The 25,241-nt window shown below is 58.6% G+C and overlaps 1 protein-coding gene and 1 long non-coding RNA gene across 5 annotated transcripts in view; one reads left to right on the forward strand and one right to left on the reverse strand.

Moving 5' to 3' along the window:
• The window catches only part of LOC128779587 (uncharacterized), a 48,332-nt gene extending 31,051 nt beyond the window's left edge, over positions 1-17,281 (forward strand). For both annotated transcript variants that reach the window (XR_008425631.1, XR_008425630.1), the window contains exon 4: positions 14,447-17,281. This is a non-coding gene — a long non-coding RNA (uncharacterized lncRNA). The remainder of the gene's footprint in view (positions 1-14,446) is intronic.
• Positions 1-25,241, reverse strand: part of RCSD1 (RCSD domain containing 1) — a 47,530-nt gene that overhangs the window by 20,936 nt on the left and 1,353 nt on the right. Inside the window, exon 1 of one of the 3 annotated variants that reach the window (XM_053914420.2) lies at positions 6,718-6,723. The exons of the other annotated variants lie outside the window; for them this stretch is intronic. Within the exon in view, the coding sequence (XP_053770395.1) occupies positions 6,718-6,723 (6 nt within the window). Of the gene's footprint in view, positions 1-6,717; positions 6,724-25,241 lie in introns of those variants that run through there. 3 annotated transcript variants of the gene reach the window in all.

A 25,241-nucleotide genomic window follows, 5' to 3' on the forward strand; every position in this document is an offset into this window, starting at 1 on the left:
CAGGACTGCAGGGAAGGGAGCAGAGCCGGCGCGTGGGCACACGGGTGGCATGTTTCCCACGAGACCAAGGCAGCGCCGAACACCCCTCCCCACCCCTCGGAGACGCCAAGGATCTGGAAAGGGCAGGTCCTTGTCTCAGAGATCGTCTTGGGGGGAAACCCAGGCGACTACTCTGCTCACTCGAAGGACCCGCAGGCGCCTGACCAGGGTGGGTGTCCCCCTTTGGGATCTGCAGGGCCCCCCTTCCTCCTGGGATGAGGAGCTGCAGCCAGTGGCCTGGGCGGGGGCAACAGCCTCAGGCAGCGGCCCCAGGGCTGACGGTGGTTTTAGAGCCAGGGGAGCCGAGGCGCAGAAGGTCAGCCAGGTGCTGTCGGCAGGGGCCCTGATGGGGGCACAGGCAGGGTTACTGTCAGGTGCATTTCCAGGGAGCAGCAGGGACGACAGAGGGACAGGAGCATTTTGAATGTCATTGTAGTGATGGGACCTTGTCCGTGCAACTGTGGGGGAGAATGCACTGGGCGGCCAAAAAGTTCGTTCGGTTTTCCGTGAAGGCTCTAGTGGTTCTCAGCTGTCTTCAACCTCATTCAAAGCAATTGTGTTCCATTGTGCTGTGACAGCTGCCATATCAGCGTGCATTTTTAAAAAACATATCAAAATTGGTGAATTTTTGTGTAGCCATTTTAATATTGAAGATGGAAGAAAATCTGCAACAGTTTTGGCCTACTGTGCTTTCTTATCTCAAGAAAGGTAAAAACGCAACTGAAACACGAAACAGATTTGTGCCGTGTGTGGAGAAGGGGCTGTGACTGATTGTACACGTCAAACGTGGTTTGTGAAGTTTCGTGCTGGAGATTTCTGGCTGGACGATGCCGCACAGTCGGGCAGACCAGCTGACATTCACAGCGACCCAACTGAGACATAAGCTGAGAGCAATCAGTGTTATACCAGGCAGGAGACAGCCGACATACTCAAAATACCCAGATCAATAAACGTATCAGTGAAAATGAAAAATGTGTCTTTTAGTGATGGAAAAAACCATACGGACTTTTTGGCCAACCCAATAGGTAAAATTTCTGTGTAAAACCTGTTGACTTTCTACAAGCACAAGGAGGAAGTATATTTTGAGTCTGGAGGGGTTGGAGACACGCAGGGACAATGACAGAAGTGGAGGAACCTAACTCAGAGTCTCTCTCCATCCCACAGAGGCCGGAGCGGGAAGGGCCCTCTCCCCACACTCTGTTCCCACGGGGTCGTGCAAACATTGGAGGGTGTGAAGCCAAAGAGCAAAATCATCTGATTGAATTCGATGAACCCCCCCCACTCCGGTGCCAGTGAGAAATGGATGGGCAGGGGGCGGGGACACCGGTCTGGGAGCCTGGGTGGCTCCGTCTGGGGAGTGAGGGGTAGGCAAGGCGTGCCCCCATGGCCTCCTGCAGAGGGCGGGCCTGGCCCCAGGGGCCCTTCCCATTTTGCTGGGTCTGGATCCGCCAAGGGAGGCGGGGGCTGCACTTGGGAAGAGTGAGCGTGGGGGGCACTGGGAGGAGGGGCTGACACCCAAAAGGCAGACAAGGACGGCCACTTGCTGGGGGAGGTGGTGAGGAAGAGAGAGACCTCCTCCAGGCATGGGGGGGTGCACAGTTTGGGCTCTCGCCTTTGCTCTGCCGTTGCCAGTGATGCACATCGGGGTGACCCGCTTCCTGTCACCCGAAAACCTCCCAGCTGCTCACATCGCAGCCTTCTATTGGGGTGCTGTGAGGGGCAGGCAGAAGCTCCGGTGTCTGTGCCCACGTGGGCGGGTGAAGGACAGCTTCGAGACATTCAGTGTCTTGGTTCGTCTCCTCCCTAGATGTCCATGAACCAGACCTGCTCGTGCCCGGGGTTCTCGGGTGAGCGTCACAGTGTCAGGCAGAGGGGATGCGGGAGGATGGGGACCAAGGACTCACTGGGCCCCAGGCAGCGACCAGGTAAGTCCACCTGGGAATTAGTCGCTGTCTCGAGGATGGGTTTGGACGTAGGGATGGGGCCGGAGTTCTGTGGGTCCCAGGAGTCTGTGGGACTAGGCAGGACGGTGGCCTGACATGGGCAGGCCGTGGGGGTGGAGATCGTGAAGGGACCAGGTTCGGAGAACTGGCGGCTGACCAGGTAGGCGCAGGCAGGAGTCCAGACACAGCCCGGATTTCTGGCGCTGGCTGCTGGCCGGACCAGGTGCTCTGCACAGAGACGGGAGCCCAGGGGGCGCAGGGCAGGGAGGCACAGGGCCCAGATGGCACGGGGGAAAAGTGCTCAGAATGTGCGCAGACAGACCGAGGGCCCAGCGCAGACCCTGAGGCACCTGCTTTGGATGGAAACCCAGGCGAACCTGGTTTGAAATGGCTCCTTTGGCAGGTGACGGTGCGCCTGAGGACAGACAACTGTCAAGGCTGCCCCGGAGTGGGAGTGCATGCCAGACACGCTGCTCTCCGTCCAGGCGGGGGCCGTGCACCCCCACTTTTCTGTCCCCTCCCTCCTCCCAGCAGTGGGTGCAGAGGCCGGGCCTGATCAGGCCAGCCTGGCAGCCTCTGAACAGCCCGGCCTTTTTTTTTTTTTTTTTTTTCTTTTTAGGGCAAAGTGGGGGTGGGTGTATGTGACGAGTATCGCTGTGTGGCAGTGGGTGGTGGAGACGGGCTCACTCACTCCAGGGCCAGCGGGCACATCCACCGCCCTTCAGGTGATTTCAGAGCTGCCTGTCAGCTGCTCCTCTCACCTGGGTCAGCCCCGTAGGAAACCGGAGGTCCCTGAGGGCCCCTCCCCATCTGGGGGGTGCGCTGGGCCCCAGGGAAGTCCTGGGGGCTGCGGCCACCTGGAGGCCCCACAGGAATCCCTGTCACTAGGGGCCACTTCTGCTTCCTGAGCGGGAGTGGCTGTGTGGGTCCTGAGGTCGGGGACAGTTGTCCTTCAGGCTGTAGCAGAAAGCTGAGGCATAACTTCTAACATTAGAACAAGTTGCCCAAGGACCGGGCCTGCATCCCAGTCAGCTGCAGACTCTCTGGTTACAATGGCTCCCCTCCCCCGCAACCCCACCTTCTGCTCCCTCCCTGGAATCCGCACTCAGATGGTCTACTGAAGCCCGTGTCCCTGACCAGCACCATGCTGCCTTCAGAAGCCAGAGCGCTTGAGAGATCACATTTGGGGGTTAAAGGCACCCATCAAATTCAGTAACAGTCAGACAAACAGCCCAAGAAAAAACGGGCAAAGGATTTGAGCAGACACTTCGCCAAAGAAGATACTGGAATGGCTAGTATGCACACTGGTCATTAGGTAAACACCCATTACTGCTAAGACTGCAAAGGGAAACCGCTACACCCCCACAAGAACGGCAACAATGAGATAAACCGACAATACCAAGTGCTGCCGCGCCTGCAAGGCAACCGGAGCACTCCCGAGTCATTGGCGAGGATGCTGCGTGGAACGGCCACCTGGCGAAACACTTGGCATCTTCTCATCAGGTTAAACACGCCCACCCAGATGACCCAACGAGCCCACGCTTGGGCGTTTGTCCAGAAGACGGAGACCTGTGTCTCCGTGACGACTCGAACGCACGCGCATACGTAGAGTGGCTTTGCTCCCGGTCCTGACCCAGAAACAGCCCCACGCCTACCCGCTGGTGAGCAGATGCACGCACCGTGCCGTACGTATGCCACGGAGCACTACCCAGCAACGAAAAAGATGGACCGGTGACGCACACAGCACGACGGATCTCGAGAGCAAGACGCCACGTGCAAAGGCAGACAGGCGAGACCTCGCACGGTCCATCCATCTGCACGAGATCCCTGCAAAGGCAGACCTGCGATGACAGGCAGCAGGTCACCTGTTCCCTGGGGCCGGGGTGGGGCAGGGATCTCGGCACGGGGTCTCAGGGAACTTCCAGGCGGGGGGAGAATCTTCCTCCATTCTGACTGCGTGCCATCTGGAGCTCCTGGTGGTCACGTGACTGGGTACTGTTGTCAACACACATCACATCACACACTCGTCAAGGTGAATTTTACTATGTGTAGATATTCTTGTAAACGTGAAATAAATTTTCTAAATTCTAAAGAAGTGCTCGTCACAGATTGGAAAAAAAGGCTGGGCACACTCCATCTGCGTGAGGTCTACTTTTGTCTTGCCCGGAGGCCTGGGCAAGAGGGCGCCGTGGCCCGGGGCGGGGGGGGGGGGGGGGGGGGGGGGCGGTCAGCAGCGGCTAGGATCGGGCCACGCCCAGGGAAGCCAGTCGGCTCTCAGGAAACAAGAACCACGAAGCCGGCACAGAATGCGAGCTGGACGAGCCCGGGTTTGAATCCTGCGCTACAGTGTACGGGGTCTCAGGCAATTGACATAGGTGCTGAGAGTCCCATCTGTCAAATGTGGCCGGTGACACCCTCTTCGCCGTCCTGGGGACGCTCAGAGATAGTGTTTGATCTGACAGGTCGGGTCCAACTGCAAACCCTGCTCTTACTAGACCTGTGACCTCAGGCAAGACACTGGCCTTTGCTGAGCCTCAGTTACCCCACCTGTAAAACGAAGCCCTATCTCCTCTGATAGTCGCAAAGACCAGAGGAGATGATGCCCACGAGGCCCCGCAGGTGACGAGCCGTCACCTACGACGCTGACCGCCACGCAGCAGGTGCCAGGTGGAATGAGGGCTCCCTTGCACCTTGTGGGGCGCCAGGCCGTTGCCAGTTGGGCCTGAGGAGTCACTAGCAAGGGGGCGGCAGGGTCTGAAGCTGCCGGGCCTTTTCTCCCCCATCCTGTGGAGCAGGCCAGAGCCGAGGTGGGCTGGCGCTGTGCCTCGGGGTCAAAGGGCTTTACAAACGCAAACCTTCCGAGTCACACAAAAGAGCAGACTGGCCAGTGGGGTGTGACTCTGGACTCCAGTTACAGTCGCCTAACTCGCCCCTGTGCTGGGGTCATTTGTCTGGGGTGGGGGGGGTACCAGGGCCACGACCAGCCGTCAGAGGGGAGGCCGCTTTTGGCTTCCGTAGATGGGGAGGGGCCTTGCCTTTCACCCCGGGCCCTATGCCATGGAGGGGACACGAGAGGACACTCCCATGGACGTGTGATGGTTGTGCCTGCCCCTGCCACCCAAGCCCGATCAGGCCCGTTTCTCAAGTGGCGGCAGGGGCCCGCCCTCAGGGGCCTCAGCGGCTGGAGGCAGCAGCTCCCCGGGGAGCATGCGTGGGCCCCGGCAGTGGGAACAAGGGGCTAAGTCTCTGGACAAGCATGCTCTGTCCTGCAGAGTCAGAAGGGAAGATCCAGATGAGTTATTTCAAGAGCTGAGTGGACCGGGGGCGGAGAGGCCACTGACCCAGCAGTCAGGGGAGCTGTGTGAACTCCCCGCCCCTCTCAGCCCTTCCTGCGAAGTTCAAGTTCGGGGCTTGTGAAGATACCTCCCCAGACCCCTCGGGGCTGGCTCGCTCTATTTCTGACTCTAGCGTCCCGGTGAGGGAAACCGGGAGCGCAGTCGTTGTGCTCAGGTCACTGAGAACGGAGGCGGATCACTGAGTTCAGGTGGAACTGGGAAGTTCTGCCCAGAAGCTCAGGAGCCCCAAGAAGACCTGCACCAACCCCCCGACATCTTCACACACAGCTCTTCAAGGTACAGGACCCAGCCCTGCCCCCTCCTCCCCGAGGAGCCTCTCCAAGTGGAACCCTGACCATCCTCCCACTGACTCCGACGAGTGTTCACCTCCAATGAGCCACAGGCTCAGCGTGCTTTTGGGAGAAGTTTCGGGAGAGCAGACGGCGCAGCCCTCCCGGCCCAGGAGGCCAGTGGCCGGGAAAGCAGGAGAAAGGAGCCACGGCCAGTGGCGCTGTGGTTCGTTTTCGTCAGCAGCAGGCGACCGCATGGTCAGGCACGTGAACATCAGAACGTTCTGCTGCACACGTGGGGACTCTTGTACACCGACTGCACTTCAAAGAGAAAGGAAAAAACCCACGGCTACTCTGCATGGGGGGAGTCGAGGCCAAAGGAGGTGTGACTGTGGCAGGAAAAGTAAACTGTAGGGGGTTTGTGGGGATGCTGGGTCCTTCCCCCTGCCCTGCTGCGTGGTGTGGGGACAGCACCCTCACGCTGGTTTCCTCAGCAGGCCACACAAAGAAGGAGCGGCTGCAGGGTTTTTCTTCGTCCACACCTGTGGGAAGGACAGGAGGGTCATCAAGGACGTGGGCTCAGCCCTGGGCCAGCCTTGAGAGGTCATGGCTGTGGAGTGGGAAGGCTCTCGGGGACCCAGGGCTGAGACTGGTGAGACTAGGACCCTGGTGAGACTGGACTGGGCCCTGAGGCACAGCAGGGCTGGTCACTAACCAGGGTGAGGCCTCTCTGGGCCCCGCAGGACAGTGGGGTTCTGAGCAGAAGTCCCTCCCAGGAAGCCCAGAAAGGTCCTCCCAGGGGTGGACGGAAATATCCAGGCCCCCAGCCCACGAAGCATCGAGCACAAGGCCCGAGACACAGACACCCAGCCTCCCCTCGCAGGCGGCCTGTTAGCCTCTGTGCTCGCAGGGGAAATCTCTCCTTGGACGCCAGCCAGCCTGCTCCCAGGGAGATGCTTGGCAGATGACTCACAAGGTGATTGGTTTTCTTATCGTCGGGGAGGCCAGGCCGTCTTTCTCCCATCACTCCCCAGCACAGGTTGGGGAGGCCTCCCCAATCCCCGGGGGACCCCAGCAGGGTGGCTGCTGGGCTTTTCCCAGGAGAGGGGGCTCCATGTCCCCAGGCTCCCAGTCAATTCACACAGAGAGGACCTGGGACGGTAAAAGGACTGCCTTCAGCCCACGGAGGTGCGGCCCCTGTCTACCCCAGGGGCAGCACGGGGCTGGTGGGGAGGCCTGTCTGCAACCGGCCTGCCGTCCAAACACAGTGGGAAGGGAGGACTCAGAGTCCAAACTATCTCCCGCACCTTTCAGATGCCTCATCATCTGCAAAGTGGGGACAGCAACACTTACGTCACAGGCTGGTGCCAGGCCCCTGAAAGTGGCACTGTGCCAGCACCTGGCAAACGCAGGTGGTCAGCAACTAGAAGCCAAGGTGTCTGGAACTGATTCCGAAAGGGGTAAGCCCACAGGCTGTGTAAAGGAAAGCACTCGTCCTGACTTCTGTCCGTGCACAGAGGCACCGAGGCAGGCTCACGGAGACGCACCCGTCCTTTTAGGGAGAGGGCTGGGCCTTCAGGGAAGGGTGGGCAGCCCGGCTCCGATAGCAGGAAAGGGCCCTGTGACCCTGGGAGGCCCTGGAGCCGGGCAGGGGGCAGTCAGGGACATGCCATATCTATCCCACCAGGAAGCAGGACAAAACAGAGGAGAGAGCTGGGGACATGGGAGGAAAACTTCCATTTAAGGAGCAAATCGAGGAAGGGGCTGCGGGGGAGGGAAGGGAGGGCGGAGGAGGCCAAAAGCTGCAGACGGAAACATTCCCGACTGGTGTCGGCTCCTGGATCTGGCAGAGAAGGGGCGTGCGGTCTGAGGGAGGCGGCCATGGCAGGGCGCACCATGCTTTGCTGCGTTCCCACGCCTGGCGCTGAGTCCAGGACATTTTGAAGGCCGACTGAGATTAGCCGCAGCGTAGGTGTACCAGCAGTGTGCAGGACAAAGGATGCTGAAACGGAGCATTTCCCTTTCAACCAAGAGAGAAATCCCGGAAGCTATGTATTTAAAAAAAACAACAACAACACTTAAAACTCTTCTGGAAAAAAATACTATAACTGAGGGAAAGGGAAAACAATATACCTGAGAAACCATTCGTAACACAGATGACAAGGAGATCAATCTGCTATATAAGGCTCTCTCGCTAAGTCGTCAGAGGAAATGCAAATTAAATTAACGCTCAGATCTCCCTTTCTGCTGATGAGAGGGCCGGGGAGAGAAGGGGGTGGGGGAAACAGCTCTTGCCCTTTGGGAAAAGCAACAGAGGAATCACCTGACGGTGCCGGGGGGCGAATGGAAGTGGTCACAGCCTTTCGGGAAAGTGACCGGCAACGTTTATCAAAGGACACGGGACAAACCTTTCCACTCAGCCCCGCGCTCCTGGGAACCTGCTCCCCAGACACACAGCCCCGGCACAGGAGGACGTGGAGGTTGAAGGCAGCCCAGGCACAGGAGCCAAAGCCGGCATGCCGGGTCCGAACAGCAAGAGGCAGAGAAGCGTGTATAATAGGATCCCAATTTTATAAAGCAACACGTAACCACCCACCCCTCTATGTGCGTCTCTGTGTACGTGTGCATGGTGCGTATGTAACATGTACACAGTTCTGGACTATGACGTGTACTACGGAAGGGTGCACAGGAAGGGTAAATACGGTGGGGAGGGCAGCTGAAATTCTGACATGCTGGAACAGCCCGGCATGCGGGCTCTGGGCTCGGTTCTGTGAAATTGGGCGTGTGTATCTGAGTGAGTCAATTAGATTGGATTTGTGGGGCTGTCGTGACGTGTTTTCATGGGAAAGGAAGCAAGCTGCCACAACACATAACATGAAAAACAGCGAATCAAGAAGAATTTCAAAAGCACTGAACTGAGAGTTTCAAGCCCTAACTCCCTCAACCCTGCTCGCGGCTCAAGGCGAAGGTCGATTCCAAGCCAAAATGCCCCCTTCTGTCCCAGCGCGACTCTCGGAAAGAGCGCAGGACGAGACAAGAGAAAGGAGGAAGAGGCAGGTACTCTGCTTTGGGCCCTGCACCCCGGTTTTCCACAGGGCACGGATGTCTTGGCGGAGTTATCATGCATCCCTGCCGATACACGGGCCAAGTCCCCAGAGGAGGCATGGACTCATCAGTTTTGGAAAGGAAGAGGAGGAGAGGAAGCCGTGTGGACGGAGGGCTTGCTACGTGCGGGGCAGACGCAGCTGGCTCGGCCCTCCCCAGGGCCTCAGGAAGGCTCGAAGGTACAGGGCCGGTCCTGTTTTACAGGGAGGCAGGCAGCCGGGGCAGCTTGCCCCCAGGTGCCCGCTGGCGTCTCGGAGGTGCATTCAGAACCGGCCTGTCCGACTCCGGACAGGACACAGCTTTCCTCCCTTCCGGCGAAATCTGTTTCTACTGGGAATGGCAACGAGGCGAATCGGGAGCCGAAGCACCGTTCTGAGAACGCAGCCTGACGTTTGGGGGCAGTGACCCCTCTCAGAGTCCAGATGGGAAACAGAGGCTTTCCCCATGGGCCAGACTGCGATCCTGGGGGTGCCTTGCACCCCGGGTCCAGGCCCGTCTGCCTCATCATTTTAGGGTGGGGGGTGGGGGGGAGAAACCCCTGCCCGCCCGCAGGAGCGAGCCGCTGCCCTCAGCTCCAGCCAGCGCTGCGCGGGTCACGTGGAGTTCGTTTTCAAAAGGTCCCTCAAGGCCCAGCATCACCAAATGGTCTGATTTTTCAAGAGAAGATTATAATCCAGACTTTAAAGTAAAATCTATTGATTTTGTTGGAACGCCAACTCAGCTTTTTGGGTTTTTTTTTAAAGGCAAACCCCACTGTGGGGAGGAAAAGTCCACGGGCAGCCATCTGGTCCCGAAGGCTAGCGGTCGGCTACTTGTGATTCATGCACAAATGTTTTCTCCCCTTCTGCCTGTTTTCCTGGATAATCCCAGCAGGCATCTTTCGGCTTGATAGATGAATTTATTTTTTAATTATTATATGTACATCACCAAGTCATTATTCTGAAGATTCAACAATATCAAAGGTATTATTACCTCCTCATTGAATTCTAATGGGGGTTCCGGGGTAGAACTCCAGACAGGATGGGAAGGCCTGGGTTCAAGGTCAGCTCCTGCCCCTCCGCAGCTGCTAGACCCCACACCTGTTCTGAGCCTTAGTCTCCCGCCCCGTAAAATGGTCAGGAATTTCCCGACTCACAGAACTGGTGTCTTGAGCGTTTGAAAGGGAAGCCGTGTAACAAAAGTATTCAATAAACACTTGTTCCATTCCTTCTAGAAGACACCCGCAAGGCTCCACAAATTCTCGTGGATTGTCAGATGGACTGAGAGAGGTTATGTTGCTTCCCTGGTTTCTTTCTTTTCTAGAAGGAACTCCCGTCAGGGGCTTCTCTGGGGCACATGAAACATGATGTTCCCCCAAGGTTCTAGCTTGTGAGCCACTTTATGGGGTACACATAAGCAAGTAGTGCGCCTTTGGAAGAGTCAGGGCGTCCTCGCCTGCCCTACAGTGCTGTCTCTCCAGGCTGGGGGGACGGTCCCTTGGGCGGAAAGAATATGTGCATTGGAGCTGCCCAGCAGCTCTGTCCCTAACGTCCCTCAGCTAGGGACTCGGCCACCAGAGTGTTCTTGCTGCGGACCGGAGCCTCCCTCCTCTGCACTGCCCCCAGGGGTACCACGTGCCGACTGTATTAGGAGTGAGCCCCCCGCACCGCAGGTGAGCGTGGGGAGCACAGGGCGGGGGAGGGAGGGGTCGTGTATTCACCTCGCCTTGTCCAGAGGGGACCTGAGGTGCCACACCAGGTGGAGCAGGGTCACTCTTTGGCAGCCTCAGGAATGAAGCCGATGTGACGGCTCTGTCCTTTCTGACAGCGACACCCTAGGAAACACCTGTAGACAGCAGGAAGCTGGAGGAATTAAAAATATCAGCCCGATCCCTAAAAAATAAGTAAAATGGTCTTTTTTCTTCAGCGGGAAAACAAACAAAGTGACATCAGCTTTGAGCCACTTCCTCCCTGCCGAGCTGGCTGTCCTGCGGCCGGCCACACGCTCCAAAGGATGCCTGAGGCCGTGGCCAGGAAGGGTCCCCCCAGCAGGTGCCAGGTCTCCAGGCCCCAGATTTCTGGTGCAGGGAGGAGGTGTGAGGAAGTTGAGCTCATTCCCAGGGGGAGAGGGGTAGCCTCTCTCTGGTTTTGGCAACAAGGGGCCCTTTCCCGCAGCCTCCCGGTCCCAGGAAGTCAGGCCCTGGGGCGCCCTAGGTGGGGGGTGAGAGGCCCCCTGGGGGAGGATGTGACTGCTGGTCTGCAGGGCCTGGCCGAGCTCAAGGGCAGGTGTGGAGGTGGCCGAATGAGGAGTCTGCTCTCTCCCCTTTGCTCTGGCCTCTGATGGGTCACCCAGCCCCGTCCCGCTGTCCTCACTGTGGTCGCTGCCCTCGAAGGAGAGATTCCTTTGCCTGTGCCCCTCCCTGTCTTATTCGTTCTCCCTGCTGTTTCCCAAACCACGTCTGAAATCTGTCTGGCCGTGACTTTGCGTGCCTGACCTGCTGTATGTAGGACCGACTGTACAACCAAACCATTGCGTCTAGAATATGAGGTCCTTGTCGGTCTCTCCTTCCTAACAGATTACACTTGCCCAGTCGGACCAGCCTGTGGTCGCTGGACATTCACCATGCGCTAGCGCCACGCTTGGTGCTTAATAAACGGGACGTCACGTCCCAAGCACCAGCCAGACAAGCGCTGTGATCTCGCGTGGGCGGCGGCTTAGACCTCAGTGTCTTGCCTGCTAGACAGAGCTGCGGTGGAGCTGGGACCCCAACCCTTCCCACGAGCCTCCCACTGCCCTTTGAACACACTCTGCGTGTTCCTGCCTCTGCCTCTCTGCCCACGCAGCTCCTCTCCTCAAATGCTTGATTCTCATTCACTCCACCTGCATAGCTCTTCCTTATCCAAGCCCCAGCTGCTTGATACCTCCTCCAGAAAGCCTTCATGGGCTTCTCCCTGGGTGGGGTCATGACAGACACCCACACAGCCTCTCTCACAGCACTTCCCTTGCGACACTAAACTGTCCTTCTCACCAGAGGGTGAACCCCTTGACGGCATGTGCCATAGGCTTTGCCTCCGTGGTCCCCTATTCTGAGCACAGTGGGCCAACACATAGTGGGTATGCAGAAATACTCTTTGGTCTAACAACACCCGCCATTGGATAAAGCCTGAGGCTCTGGTGTCGGGACCAAGGCTCCGGGTCTCGGGGTCTCCATCTGTCAGGTGAGCCCAGACGCCGGCTCAGCTCCTTCATTTCCAGCTAGGCGCAGGATTTGTGTTCTAGAAACGCACCCCATGTTGACCCTAACATGCGTCCAGGGTTCCAACCCCGGGGGCGGGGGCTGCCGGGGAGAAGCTCGCTAAGGGACATCACACAGCACGCGCACCCCGAGGAACTCCATGCCAAAGAAACTCCAGGAGTAGAGCAGACGCCCTTCCAAAGCAAGAGGAGAGGAGGCTGCCCCCAGGTCAGGACTGGGAAGACGCGGGACCTCCATCGTCAGTGTTGAAGGGCAGCGGGCCATGAGGTTATACGGCGCACCCATCCGACGGGCAGAATCGGTCCTGATGATAGGAAAACCCCAGCTGCCCGGATTTCGGGGGAACGCGTTCTCTCAGAAACTGCCGTGAGCATCTCCCAGTGATGTATCCCACCCGCCCCAGGCGTACTCTGGGACGGTGTAACAAGAGCTCCGAGCTGCTCCGCTCTATTTTTAGAGTACACACTCAGGACCTGAAGAGGAAAAACGCAGCTCATACTGAGTTGTCTGTAGCGTCGCCATTCCCATCAAGGTGGGAAGTCAGAAGCCGCCTGAGCGTTCAGTCTGGGAGAGCAGCTGGGAGCGAACTACAGGGCATGAAGGTGGTCAGTGCTCCCGTGACAAATGACAAACACTTGCATTCCCAGCCCACGGAGGAGACCCACAGGGACACACAGCGCCCATGCCCGGCCGTGCGCCGGGAAGGCCGGCAGGCACTGTCACCGTCAGACGACGCGTGTGCCCAGCCGGGTAGCCACGGGCCGGTCCCTCTCTCCAGGCCACAGGCCTGGTTCCAACCGCTTGTATTTTTACCTCTTGGCTGAAAATCCCCGCCAGTGTCCAACACCGTGAGGTTTCGACTTTAAAGGGGCCCCGTTCCTGTTTGGCTCCAAGGCTCTCGGGTCCAGATAAGACAGGCTCCGTGGGAAGGGGAGCCAAGGGGGTGGGAGCGGGGGTGGGAAACTTCCCGGGGCCTGGCGGCAGGGCTCAGCCCTCCTGGGGGAGAGGGTGGCTGTCTGGGTGAGAGGAAACATCTGGGCCGCCCCCCAGATAAGGGTGGGGGGAGGAGCCAGCCCAGTCGCTCTCAGGAATAGCGGAGATGGGGGTGCGGAGAGGAGGGGAGCCTGGCACAGGCTCAGCCTCTCTCCCCCGCCGCTGCCGGCTACGGGGCCCCATGACAGACGGCAGAAGGGGAGTGGCTGGTCCCTGACAGGCCTCACCCCTTCATCTCGGCTGGGTAGGCAGGGACCTCCGAATGGACTAGTGATGGGGGAGTAAGGCCTCCACAGCCACAAAACTCCCCACAGGACGATGGGGAAGAGAGGGTAGGTCCAGGCAGGGGGACGGGCCAGAGCCTTGGCCTCCAGGACAGGACAGAGGCTGAGATGAGCTCAAAATGGCCTGGACACGCCGCGATCGTGGTCCATGATCTTTGCTCTCAGTGGGCAGGACAGGGGACGTGCATTTATCTGCACTGAGGCGGGATGGGAGCTGTGCCTGGGGTGGGGGGTGCGGGGACAGGGTGGACAGCCATGTGGGAAGCTGCCCCCACGGATGGCACGTGCCTGGTGCCAGGTGTCCTTTCTAGGACATGGCCTGGGGACAGGTATGACAAGGAGCAGCCACATACGAATGACAGGCAGGTGCTTCCTGCTCTCAGCCACGGCTAGACGTGAGGCTCCGGGTCTGGGGCTTGTCGTATGCCGCACCGTGTCCCCCAGATATGCCGCTGTCCTCGCCCCCATACCTCTGAATGAGGCTGTATTTGGAGGTCAGGTCCGTGAAGCAGAGATTCAGTTAAATGGGGTCCTGGGGGGCCCTCATCCCCCGCACTTGGCATCCTCGTCAGACGAGGAGATTAGGACGCAGGGAAGACCCTATGGAGACGCCCATCTGAACACCAAGAGGAGACGCCCACCCCACCGACACACAACCTGATCCTGATGTCACCCCAGATCCGTGAGGAAAGGCGTTTCTGTGGTTTAAGCGCCTTTGTTACGGCAGCCCGGGCCCACCAGTGCGGGCGCTGAACCAGCCTAGGGAGGCTGCCTCTGGGGCTGTTCCCACATCCCCTCACCCCGTCGTACCGTGTATGCTCAAGTTCATGGCACAGGGTCAAGGTGAAAGCGCCTCCTCGTATCCTCTGCCTCCTCTACAAACACGCCCAAGGTCACCGCGGAGCCGTGGGCTGGGCGGGCAAGCTGGCCTCCTCCTCCCCACTCTGTTCTCAACTGGCGCTTTTGTTTCTGAAGCTGCGACACTTCACTGGCAGACACAGAGCCCCTCTAGCTGCTGAATGTTGCCCTTGACTGTGGCTGCAACAGTCAGGCCCCAGGCTGGAGGGACAGGGCAGGGGTCTCCCTGGTGTGGATGGCAGGCCCCTCCTTCCGACCCTGGGCCGCCTGGTGGGTCCCTGGGGGGTCACGCCAGACCCGAGCACTAGAGAGTCAGGAAGTCCTGCCCGCCTAACACTGGTTTCCTCTTTGTGGCTTCAAACAGGCCTCGGCAGGGTGATCGGGGCCAGCCCAACCTGGCCTGTCCTCGGCGGCAGCTGCTCCAAGCTTCAAAGGGAAGCCACAGCAAGAGGAGGAAGCAGAGGCCCTGGTGAGGGTGCCCGCCCCTCGGCCCCCACCCCTACACACCCAGGCTCCAGAGCGCCGGCTTCTCTCTGAGGGACCGAGTCACGGCCAGATAGTTCCCTGCATTTTCCAAAACACAGAGGTGACAAGGCCTTGCATCTGCAGAGTCCTTTATTCCTCTTCCAGGCCCTTGACTGGGAAGCTTATCTCACTTAATCCTCCCAATAAGCCCAGTACGGATGGAATTACCGCCCCGTGAGGGCCCCGAATCCTGGGCTGCCGAGGCAGGATCCTGGGGCAGTGGAGCAACCGGATTTGGTTTGGAGCCCTGGCCTCCCGCACGGCTGTAGCTGGCTTCTTCCAGAGACACTTGGCTCTCCCCCAACACCCCCCCACACTCACGATGCACCCGCACAGGCACCCAGGAGGCATGGGGAGCTGCTCTCCATTATGGATGAGAAGCCCAGTCCCAGGTCTGCCTCCCTTTTAGATGCTACAGCCACACCTGGGTGTCCCTCCCCACCCGGAGCCCGGGACCCCCAGAACCACGCTGCCCCTTCCCTTAGTCCCCAGCCAGGCCTCAGGTAGAAACACTCAGCATCCAAGGAAGGGCGCCCATGTCACACTCCCCCCCTGACCTGCAGGCAGCGTCCCCCCCAGCAGCCCAGCCTGCCTGGCCTGGCATCTCTAGGACATGCTTCTCCAGGCCACTCTCTGAGCCGCAGCCCTCGAGAACTTTCTAAAGGGGGATCTGATCACATCTCTCCTCACCCCCACCCCTCCTGCCCCACTGCTCTGAGGATAAAATGAGTGGTGACACAGAGAGGTGGCTTCCCCGTCATCTCACCAGCCAAATGCATCTCCAGTCGCAGGTGGAACTGTGCTTGTGGACAGGCACAGCTTCAAGGTCAGCCCCTTGGGTCCGGCCCCCGCCGTGGGGCTGAGCCCCTGGGCTGAGCTCGGCTGGGGCTGCATCTGGAGCTCAGGTGCAGTAGAACGCTGGCTCCAGCTGCAGTCCTCACCTGTCACCCTCCCGACTCCCTCAATGCACTGCGGGGTCCCTGCCGGCCGGTACAAGTCTGTCCCCTTTCCTGTCCAGACTTCCAGCATAGAGCCGGAAACAGTGGGCACAGTGAGCCCGTGAGGGAGCAGTGACGGCTTCTCCTTCCTAACCCAGGCCCCTCCTGCCCCGGGCTGAGGAGGACAGCCCAGGAGCCTACCCAGGGCTCCCTAGAAACCAGGGCCACCACTCCAGGGGGTCGGCCTCCACCTGTGAGGCATGGGGGAGGCCCCTGGTGTCCCCAGGCCCACTCTGCCCTGCGCCCCCCACCCCACCCCCCATGTCATTTCCCCTGTCAGCATCTGCTCCCACAGGAAGTACCAGATGATTGCTTCATTTCCCAGGGTGTCCCACCCTTTTCCTGCCCCCCTTCCCCTTCCCTGCTGGTGGAGGGGGACCCACAGAGGGCCCTGGGAGGTCGGGCTCCATGGTGTCTGTCACCTCGCATTCCCTTGCAGGCATGTCTGTGCTTTGTGCGAACAGGTAAAGTGGCCTCTGTGGAAGGAAGGCCGGAAGGCCGGGCAATTTGGCTGCCTGCATTGAGAACCATAAAAACATCCAGATCCTTTGGCCTAATAATTCCTCTCCTGGGAATTGCTGCCAAAGGAATAATTCAAAAGAAGAAGAAGGGGAAAAAAATGCATGGACTTTTTATAGCTAAGTTATTTATAATAAGGAGAAAGTGGAAACAAATGCCGTGCCCCCAAATAGAAAAAAGATGAAGAAAAACAATTAAGAAAACTGTGGTATGGCCCTGGCTGGGGAGCTCAGGTGGTCAGAGCATCATCGTTTGATGCTCCAAGGTCGCAGGTTCGATTCCTGGTCAGGGCATGTAACAAGAAACAACCAATGAGTGCGTCGATAAGGAGAACAAAAACAAAGCAATGTTTTCCTCTCTCTCTCCCCCCTCCCCCCTCTTTCTCTAAAAATCAATCAATAAAAAAATTTAAAAAAAAAAGAAAAGTGTGGTATGTGAGTAGTTGTGTAACGGATTATCGTGCAGACGTGTACAATGAAAACACACCTGTGAGCCACAGGGATACTGTCTTGGAAACCCCAGTTAGTGAAGTAGGTAGTGTGCCGATCTGCACGTACATTACGATTACAATTTTGTAAGAATTACGTCTGTGGCTACAGATAATAAGGACACGAAGAAATGGAAACAGTTCCGAGAAGTGGAACTTTTCTCCCAGTTTTTTTTGAAGGGGATAAAACTGAGGATCACAAGTGAGCAAGAAAGAAAACAGTTGTGTTACGATGATACATTTTTACAATTTTACCTTCAAACGCTCACACTTCACTGCACCTTAAATTGATATTTGAAAACTGTAGCGAATGCCCACAACACGGAGGATGTGTCTCACTCAGGCCGTCCAGGGGCTGTGGCTGAGGGTCCGTAAAGGACCTGATGGGACTCCCAGAGCCCATGACAGCTCTCAAAAGACCTTTGCCTATTGGATCCATAATTCCGTCCCCTCTCCTTTCATTCCTTCCTCCTGGGCAGCAGTCACAGCCTCCAGGTGACCGCCCAGAGGTCAGGCCCATTTCCCCGAGGCCCTGTTCCTGGAGCCTGAGGGAGAGTTAGGGGACAGGGATGTGGGTGCCGGCCCAGGAGAGTCCTGGGGAAGGCTCGTGGGCAGGAGAAGAAATGCCAGTCCTACGTCTGTGGGGTACAGAGATAAAGCCTGAGGTGGGGCCTGCTTCCTTCCTTCCTCCCTCCCTCCCTCCCTCCCTCCCTCCCTTCCTTCCTTAAATTTGTAGTCAGTTAAACGTCCAAACCTTTGCATATAAGCTGAAGTGCTGCCTCGCCGTCCTTAGTTGCCCTGGGGTTCCTCGAATGTTGTTGGGGACGTCCACGGCGTCATCCTCCCCTGGTTTCTGTCTCTCCAGTCCCCTCACCGCCCCTGCCTCGGACAGAGACCACGTCTCAGCCCGACACCCTCCAACCTCCAGTTCTGAATTCCCAAGTCAAAAGGTCCTGCGAGGCCTCATCCCAAACTAAGCCCCTCCTGGTCGCAAACCAGCAAAACTCCTGCTCCAGCTCCCGACTGAAAATGCAGTCCCACCGGCTCCTTCCATCTCAGCTCTGCCCACATGGCAGCCCCCAGCCAACTACCGGGGACCCCTCCCTCCATTCATTCTGCAGCTTCTTTGCCTTGCCCGCCTCTGAGCTGCCGCCTCTGAGCTGCCGCCTGCTCTCCACTCAGGATGCCCCTCGCCCTGCATTTATCTGGAGACGTCAAATCACCCCCATCACCACCACTAACCCTTCAGCTATGGAGATGCCACCTCTCTATCCAACTTCCTCCGAGAATCCATCCGGTAGCCCCCACACGTCTGTGCGGAGCGACGCGGACAGGGGGATGTGCTTGTCCAAGCCAGGCCTGTCCTACGCCGGCGTGGGACATTTTCCTGAGGCTAAGCCGCAGACTGTACATTCGTCCCTGTTTAATTTCATGATGTTGGCTTTGGCCCAGCGCCCCTTCCTATACAAATCACTTGAACTTGAATATGTCATGTAGCGTATTAACTATCCCAGCTGTGGGTCATCTGGAGTCTTTCTGTTTTTCAACCAAGTCATTAACAAAAGTGTTTAGCAAACCCTGGCTGGTGTGTGGCTCAGTGGATTGAGTACCAGCCTACGAGGCAAGAGGTTGAACGTTTTGATTCCCAGTCAGGGCACAGGCCTGGGTCGCGGGTCAGTACCCCAGTAGGGGGTGCGTGAGAGGCAACCACATATCGATGTTTCTCTCCCCCTCTTTCTCCCTCCCTTCCCCTCTCTCTAGGAATAAGGGAATAAAATCTTAAAAAAAAAAAATGTTTAGCAAGCCAAGGGCAAGGACAGAGTCCTGTGGCTGCCCCTGCAGATGCCCCTAAGAAAGACTTGGGATCTGAACCACCCAGAGCTACCTGTGGGCAAGGCAGCTCGACCTGCTGAGTTCATCTTGCCAAAAATTCCTCTGTAACACAGGTAACGTGACTGAGAGACCGGAACGGCCCTGCTGGCGGATGAAATCGCTCAGCTCGAAAGCCTGGCCAGAAGCTTGGGGTGGGGGTCAGCAGACAGGGTCTCCGCTCCCACAGCTGTCTCAGAATTCCCCCGGCCCAGGCCTCCCTGCAGCTGTGAAGGGCAAGAACAGGTCACGGAAGAATTAATCCAGCTTCGGGGAGAGAGGCACAGGTAGGCAATCGCTTCGTCAGGGTCAGCTCGGTCGGATACCGATCTTCCCCTTTCCCACTGTCTCCACAGGGAGAAGCCACACACCTCATTGGTGTCTGCTGTCCTCCCTGCCTTTCTTGGATGTGCGTGGATCGAGCCAGACCGTGGCTGCCTGGGAGCTACTGCTCGGATTTGCTGCTCCCCTGTTTCCCAGGCCCCAGTCCAGACTTAGGTAGGCCCGGTTGCAGCCCTGCCCCCAGGTACTGGCCTCCCAGAAGAGGCCCAGGGTGTACAGACAGAGCTCAGCACACCGGGAGCACCAACCTCACCCACCCCACACACTCCCGGATGGAAGAGAGCTCCAGACACCCCCTTGTCCGCCCTGAGTCCCTGTCCCAGCAGCACCCAAAGTAAGGGAGGGCGCTCTCCTCTATAAATCCTACTTATTCTACCAAAAACCACCCCACCGAGTGTGTGCCAGCCATCACCCCGGGCCCTGGACACAAACGAGCTCATTCACTCCTGACGGCCCATCGTGCAGGTGCCATTGCTGTTTCCACTGTACAGACGGGAAACCGGGGCCTGGGGGTCACAGGCCGGTCATCAGCAAGGTCAGGAGGCAAACCCAGCTGCCTGGCTCCCGGGCCCGTGCTCTCCGCTCCTACATCCTGCAGCTTCTCCTGCAGCCGCAGCCATGGGAGCCTTCACCAGAGGGCCGGTGGGGCTCTGGTGGTCGGAGCGTCCTCCCATAAACCGGAAGGACCTAACGGCTTCTGTTCATGTTTCGCTGGTACCTTCCCTGTAGAAATGGGGCATATCTGCACCCCAGGGCTTCCCCTCCAACCTACCCGCCTTTCCTAATCACGCCCAAAGCATGGAGAGCTGCGGAAGTCACCGAAAACACCGCAACAGCTCGAGGACGCTCCAACCGTGCGTGGTGGAAGCGGCCAGCGAGGGAGCCCTGAGCGGCCTCGCCACGCACTCGCTCCCGAGGCTGAAAGTCACGGTCCACCCTCCAGACCAGCTCCCAGATCGGGGGCTGCTCAGTGACGTCTCCTAAGGCTCCTCAAAGGCGCCTACAATGCCCGTGAAGTATTCCTAGCTGCTGTCCTGGGGTGCTGGACGGCCAGACTTCCTCATCCCTGGGGTTGAGCGGAGCACGTGGCTAGTTCTGACCCTCCCAGGCCAGAGCCACGGCCTCCAGAACTTTCCTTCCCACTGCCATGACGGCCGACCACGCTGCATAGGGCTCCTGCTCTGTCACCTGGGTCCCAGAGGGAGGCCGCGATGACGCGGAGCAGAGCCCCCAGCCAGCTCGTGACGGACGTGTAGCCTGAGTGAGAAATAGCCCCGCGCTGTGTCAGCCACGGTGTGCCACAGCAACACACCAGCCTGACCCATTACAGTCACCTGTCCTTGTTCCTTAAAAGGATCCTCACCTGAAGATACGTTTATTGAGACGAGAGAGAGAAACATCAATGTGAGAGAGAGACATCGACGCCCGTGTGCACCCTGACTGGGAATAGAACCCTCAGCCTTTTGGGGTGTGAGGCAGCACTCCAATGGACTGAGCCACTGGCCAGGGCTCACCTGTCCTCATTTGAGCAATTAGACGGATTTAGACTGGTCGCTCCTGGCCTTGACTGAGCCAGCCGCGTTGTTCTGTAGCATTCCTTCCTCCCCAGGTGAGTGGATCTCCAGGGCAGGCATCGTGCCTGCTAACTCTCCCCGGGGGCGCTCGGTGTCTGGGGGGTGGGGAGCTGCCAGCCCAGGCAGGAGTGGGAAGAGGCGATCTCAGTGTGTGGGTTATTCCCACAGGCCTCTCCTCGAGGGAGCAGGCTGTGGGGGTGGCTTTGGAGAGCTGGACCACCAACATTCCCTTGGGGCCTGGGGTGTGTCTCCAGGGATACCTCAGCAGCTGCCGGTAGGGAGGTGCTGGCCCTGAGCACAGCATCCCACATCCCAGGGCTGGACTCGGGCTGAGGTCCCCCGGAGGCCACAAGAGCCATGGGGGAGTCCCCAGCAGGGGACGCATGCTTTCTCCCGCGCCTGTTAGAGGCTGAGGTGGAACTCCCACCGACCTGCGCTCCCATCAAGATACTCTCTGTGTGTTTTCTGTCATGTCAGGCGTGTGTCTACCCTGCGTCCCCAAACAGAAGAGAGCTGCTTATACGGCGCTGGGTCAGTGGGCACAGCGTCCGTCTCCCTGCACCAGAGTCTGGTCCCCACCCTGAAACACCTCTGTCTCGCTCTATCCCCCGGGAAAGAGCCGCACACAGACCCCCGCCCCAGGCTGTTTCTGGCACCAGCAGCTCTGCCCTTGTCATTCCCTCGGACTGGAATGCTCCTCTGGACTTTCTGCGCTTGGCCACCTCCTACTCACCCTCGGGACTCCGCTGAGGAATCCTCTCTGACAGGAAGCCCCGCCTGAGGCCCAGCCGGGCACGAGGCCCCACCTCTCTCCAGGTGAGCTCCTCCCCTGATCTGCCCTGGCCTGCTAACCATTGAGTTCTTCCTGGACCGGCACGGGGACACATGCATCTCTGTGTCCCCAGGGCCTGGCAGGCAGTGGGCCCTCCACACGGGTCTGCAGAACCACAACGCTAGCATGTGGTGGCCCGTGCGTGGTGACTGATCCAGCCTGGGAGAGGGTGGTGCCTGATGCCCAGAGGGTCAGCCCAGGAGGGTGGCCTTGGTGCCGTGCAAGCAGGTTCAAAACCAGGGGCCGGGCCCAACAGGCAACGCAGGCGTTTCGCTTCCCAGCTGGAGACAACATCCAGCCTGATGTCTGGAACTTCTCAGTGGTTCCAGCCTGAGGGGGGCCCGTTGATCCATTAAGGAGGGGCTCTCCCAGAGTCGGGGGACCTGCCTGCCCACCTCAGCTCTCCTGGGCAGCCCCTGCCCTTAGAATAGAATGTGGCCCATCCAGTGGGACTTTACAGGTGAGCTTCAGCAGCCAGGCCCCACACTTCCTGGGAGAAAGTACCCAGGACACCCACAAGGGGAAAGATCGGGAGACGGGGACACCTAGACGGGGCTGCGAGGGCGGTGTCCCCTCTGGTCTGGCTTCGGGAGGGCCCTGGAGCAACAGGGTTCAGAGGGCTGACGAAGTTTCTGTCCTCAGCCTCGTATCCTCTTTCGGGCAGAGAGATACAAATGTCCCCAACAGGCGGTGGGTATGGCTTTTGTGACGCAGATTAAAATCTTACTTCTCGGGGCTGAGGCTGAACTAGTGTCCACAGGAGAGTCACATTGGGGCTTTTTTCCAAAGGTCCCGCGGTGCCTACACCCCCAGGCAGCCCCCTTCTTCCCTCCCTCCCACCCAGAGCCTTGCGCCGTCTTCCTGCCGGTGAGTCCAGCACGGTGGGTCACGTGGTCCCTACAGCTATTCCTGGAGGGAGGCAGCGCTGCCTTCGAGTTTCTCTGGGGTCAGAGGCTTTCTCCCTCTGCCCTGATAAGATCACAGCGCTGCTGGGCTGCGGCGTGCAGGCTCCCACGGACCCAGCACGCCGGCCAGGCTCTGGATGCCTCTCGAGGGGCCACCCTGCCTCTCGGGCTCTGAAACCCGACCCCCTCCCAAAAAGGGGCCCGTGGGCCTCTGGTGATAGGGCCCCCAATGCCCCTGTCACTGAGTCCAGCCAAAGCAGAAGGCAGTGCTACGTTGAGGGTCCCACAGAGTGCCTGGGAGCCGATGGGGATCTGGGGGCACTGGACCATGCCCGCAGACTCCAGGCCAGGGGCCAGGCCCTCCCTAATTATGACCCGTGGGCTCCAGCCAGCAGCCGTGACCCAGCGAGAGAGTGGGGCCCAGGACGGCAAAGGTAGAAAATATTTAACGGGGCAAAAATGAATACATTATACACCGGGATATATATCCCCCCTCATCAATAATACCCACAGTCTGTGGGGATAAAAAGGTATGATAGCCCAGTAATTTCTGAGTGACATTAAAACACACAGTCTAGTAGGTAATCAATAAACACTGGGCGAACGGGTGGATGACAGGGAATTTCTGGGAAGGACTTGGAGATCCCTCAGAGAGAAGGGCTCACTAACCCTGTGCTTCTAAACTGGAAATTCATTGTTTGCGCAACGGCAGCGAGGCTGAATTTTCGCCGACTAAATCCTTCATCCGACGCCCAAGCAGGAGCCTATTTCCCACGTCTGCTACTCGGTCGGACAAATGAAGGACTTCAGCCACAAGAAGGAGGCTTTTTGCAAGTACGCGCAGGGCTCTTGGGCTGTGTCTGCAGGCCACATTTAAGGAACTGAGAGTGTTCTGTCAGAGTCTCCATCTCTTCCTCTACCCTCTCTCTTCCGGTTCCACCCAGAGCAAGTCTACCCTTCCCCGCCCCTAGAGAGGGGTCCCGCTGTGCGGTGCGTATTTTCTGCGGATGTTATTGCGGACATTTCTACCGTGAGCAGTCAACGCCAACATATCTACACCTGGCTTTTAAAACCAAATCCGACTTTTCGCCCACTTTCGGGCACTTATTTACTGATTCACCAGGCCCTTACTCAGTACCCACCACGCCGGAGGTACTTAAGTCAAGGAAGCTTCGGGGGAGAGGCCAGGCTGGTGGGCCGTGCTGCAGGGCGCTCTGGAGCAATCTGAACACCATGCCCCGAGGGGCCATGGGGGCGGAGGACGCCTGGAAGGCTTCCTGAGGTGGAGGCGTCTGAGCTCCCTGTTGGTTCATTCATTTGTGAAGCAAGCTTGCCTTGAGATGTTGTACAGCTACATTGTTCGCACTGTGCTAATTAATCCCCAGAGACCTAACGGACCCGTGAGCTGGCCCTGCCCACGAGAGGCTCCTAGAGCCGTCAGTGCCGCGCTCTCGTTCTCCGTGAGTCCCAGAGCGCCCTGCCCAGAGTTCAGGCCTGCCCTCTGCAACAACACCTGGGTTCAGGGGTCCCACCCACCTCTCCATTCCTGCTCTCCCTCTCGAAGTCAGGACTTGCCTGGACTCTTGGAGGAGCTCCTCCACTTGGTCCCCTCGCTCACTCCGTGAATTGGCATTTCCGCCATGTCATTCTTGCTCCACCACGGTCCTCTCTTACTCAACACCTCTCAGCGTTGCCCACTCTCCAAGGAGCAGAGCCCAGTGTCACCTGCTCTCTGGCCTCCAAGAGCTCCCCCTGGCCTCTGTCTGAATTAGAAAAACCCACCACTTTGGGGTACAATTAGGCAGGGGGCATTGCAGGAAGAAGAAGAGGCACTTTCCTCCAGGAGGTTCGGGGTCCAGCCCTGTGGTTCCTCACTGTCATTCTCCCTTCTCACTGCTTCCTGCCTTCCTCCCCAGCCCCCCCCTTCACCCCCCCACCTGCTCTCCTGGACACAGCGGGTGTTCTCTCTACTGCGCCTCCTCCTCCTCCTCCTCCTCGACACCCACCTTTCTCTCAAAGCTTCTTTCTTGAGATTCTGCAACACTGCAGAACTTAGGGGCTGACCAGTCGTCTGCCTGGCACTGGACACATTTGAAAATCATATACCTGAGAGGATATTGTAAGTCTCACCTCCCCCGTGGGAGGGAGGGCTTTGTGGGGGCGGCGGCACAACTGCTAGTGTTGATAACGATCACAGGGATGTAGAAAAAGAAAAGATTTCCCAAAGACCCCCAGGGGGTCCGTGGTTCTGGAGGAGGAATGCTGAGTGAGCCCCTTGGTCTGGTTTGGGTTCCTAATACCGGGAAATAATATGACTCAGTTTCCCCCCAAGTATCATGGCCCCTTCATGTCTCCAGGTGGGCTTCACAGCTCACAAGGGGGTCGTCCTCTGAGATTGTTCCGGGACTCCCAAGTCCCACTGCTGCGTTTCTTGTCTCACTGTAAGAAGTCTACTTCCTGGCTAAGAATCGTCACTTCCCGGGCCTCTTGGTTTCCTCTTTACTTCCTTTACCAGCGCTCCCTGCGGCCGCTCTGTGTGCGGGTGTTTCGACCAAGGGGTTCCAAAAGCCGCCCCTACACCTGCGCATTGGTGCCCTGTGGCTCGGGCGCCCGGGTGAGAACATCCCCATCAGTTCCTATGCAGGTGTTTCTCGCTGTGCAGAGTGGACAGCCTTCTCTTTCCACCCCCCACCCCTGCCCCCCACACAGGAAGTAGCTCAGGTGACAGTTCCCACTGAGGGAGAAGCGCGTGCCTCCGAGGAGGAGCCCCTCCGTGTCTTCCTAGAACAAGGCTCGAACTCGCCCTGGCCCTGAAGCAGCAAGCGGCTGTGAAGCTGAAGACTTGCTGTGCTTTTGCCCCCGGTGCATTTCTGCATGAGATCAGACAGGTGCCAGGTCATCTGAACCTCAGCCCAGGGCCGGAGGCCCCTGCACTCTCCCTGTGGACAGGACCCACCTCCCAGGACCCTCCCCCAGCCCCACAGGCTGAGTCCCTGTCCCGGGGGGCAGAGGGCCGTCTCAGGCTCCTGCCCTGAAGCTGAGGCAGCCAGCAGGGACCCTTGAGCAGACTCGTGACCACCACCTGCTGCAGGTGGCTGTGAGATACCC

Source organism: Desmodus rotundus, chromosome 12 (assembly GCF_022682495.2).
Source record: "Desmodus rotundus isolate HL8 chromosome 12, HLdesRot8A.1, whole genome shotgun sequence".
Lineage (NCBI taxonomy): Eukaryota > Metazoa > Chordata > Mammalia > Chiroptera > Phyllostomidae > Desmodus > Desmodus rotundus.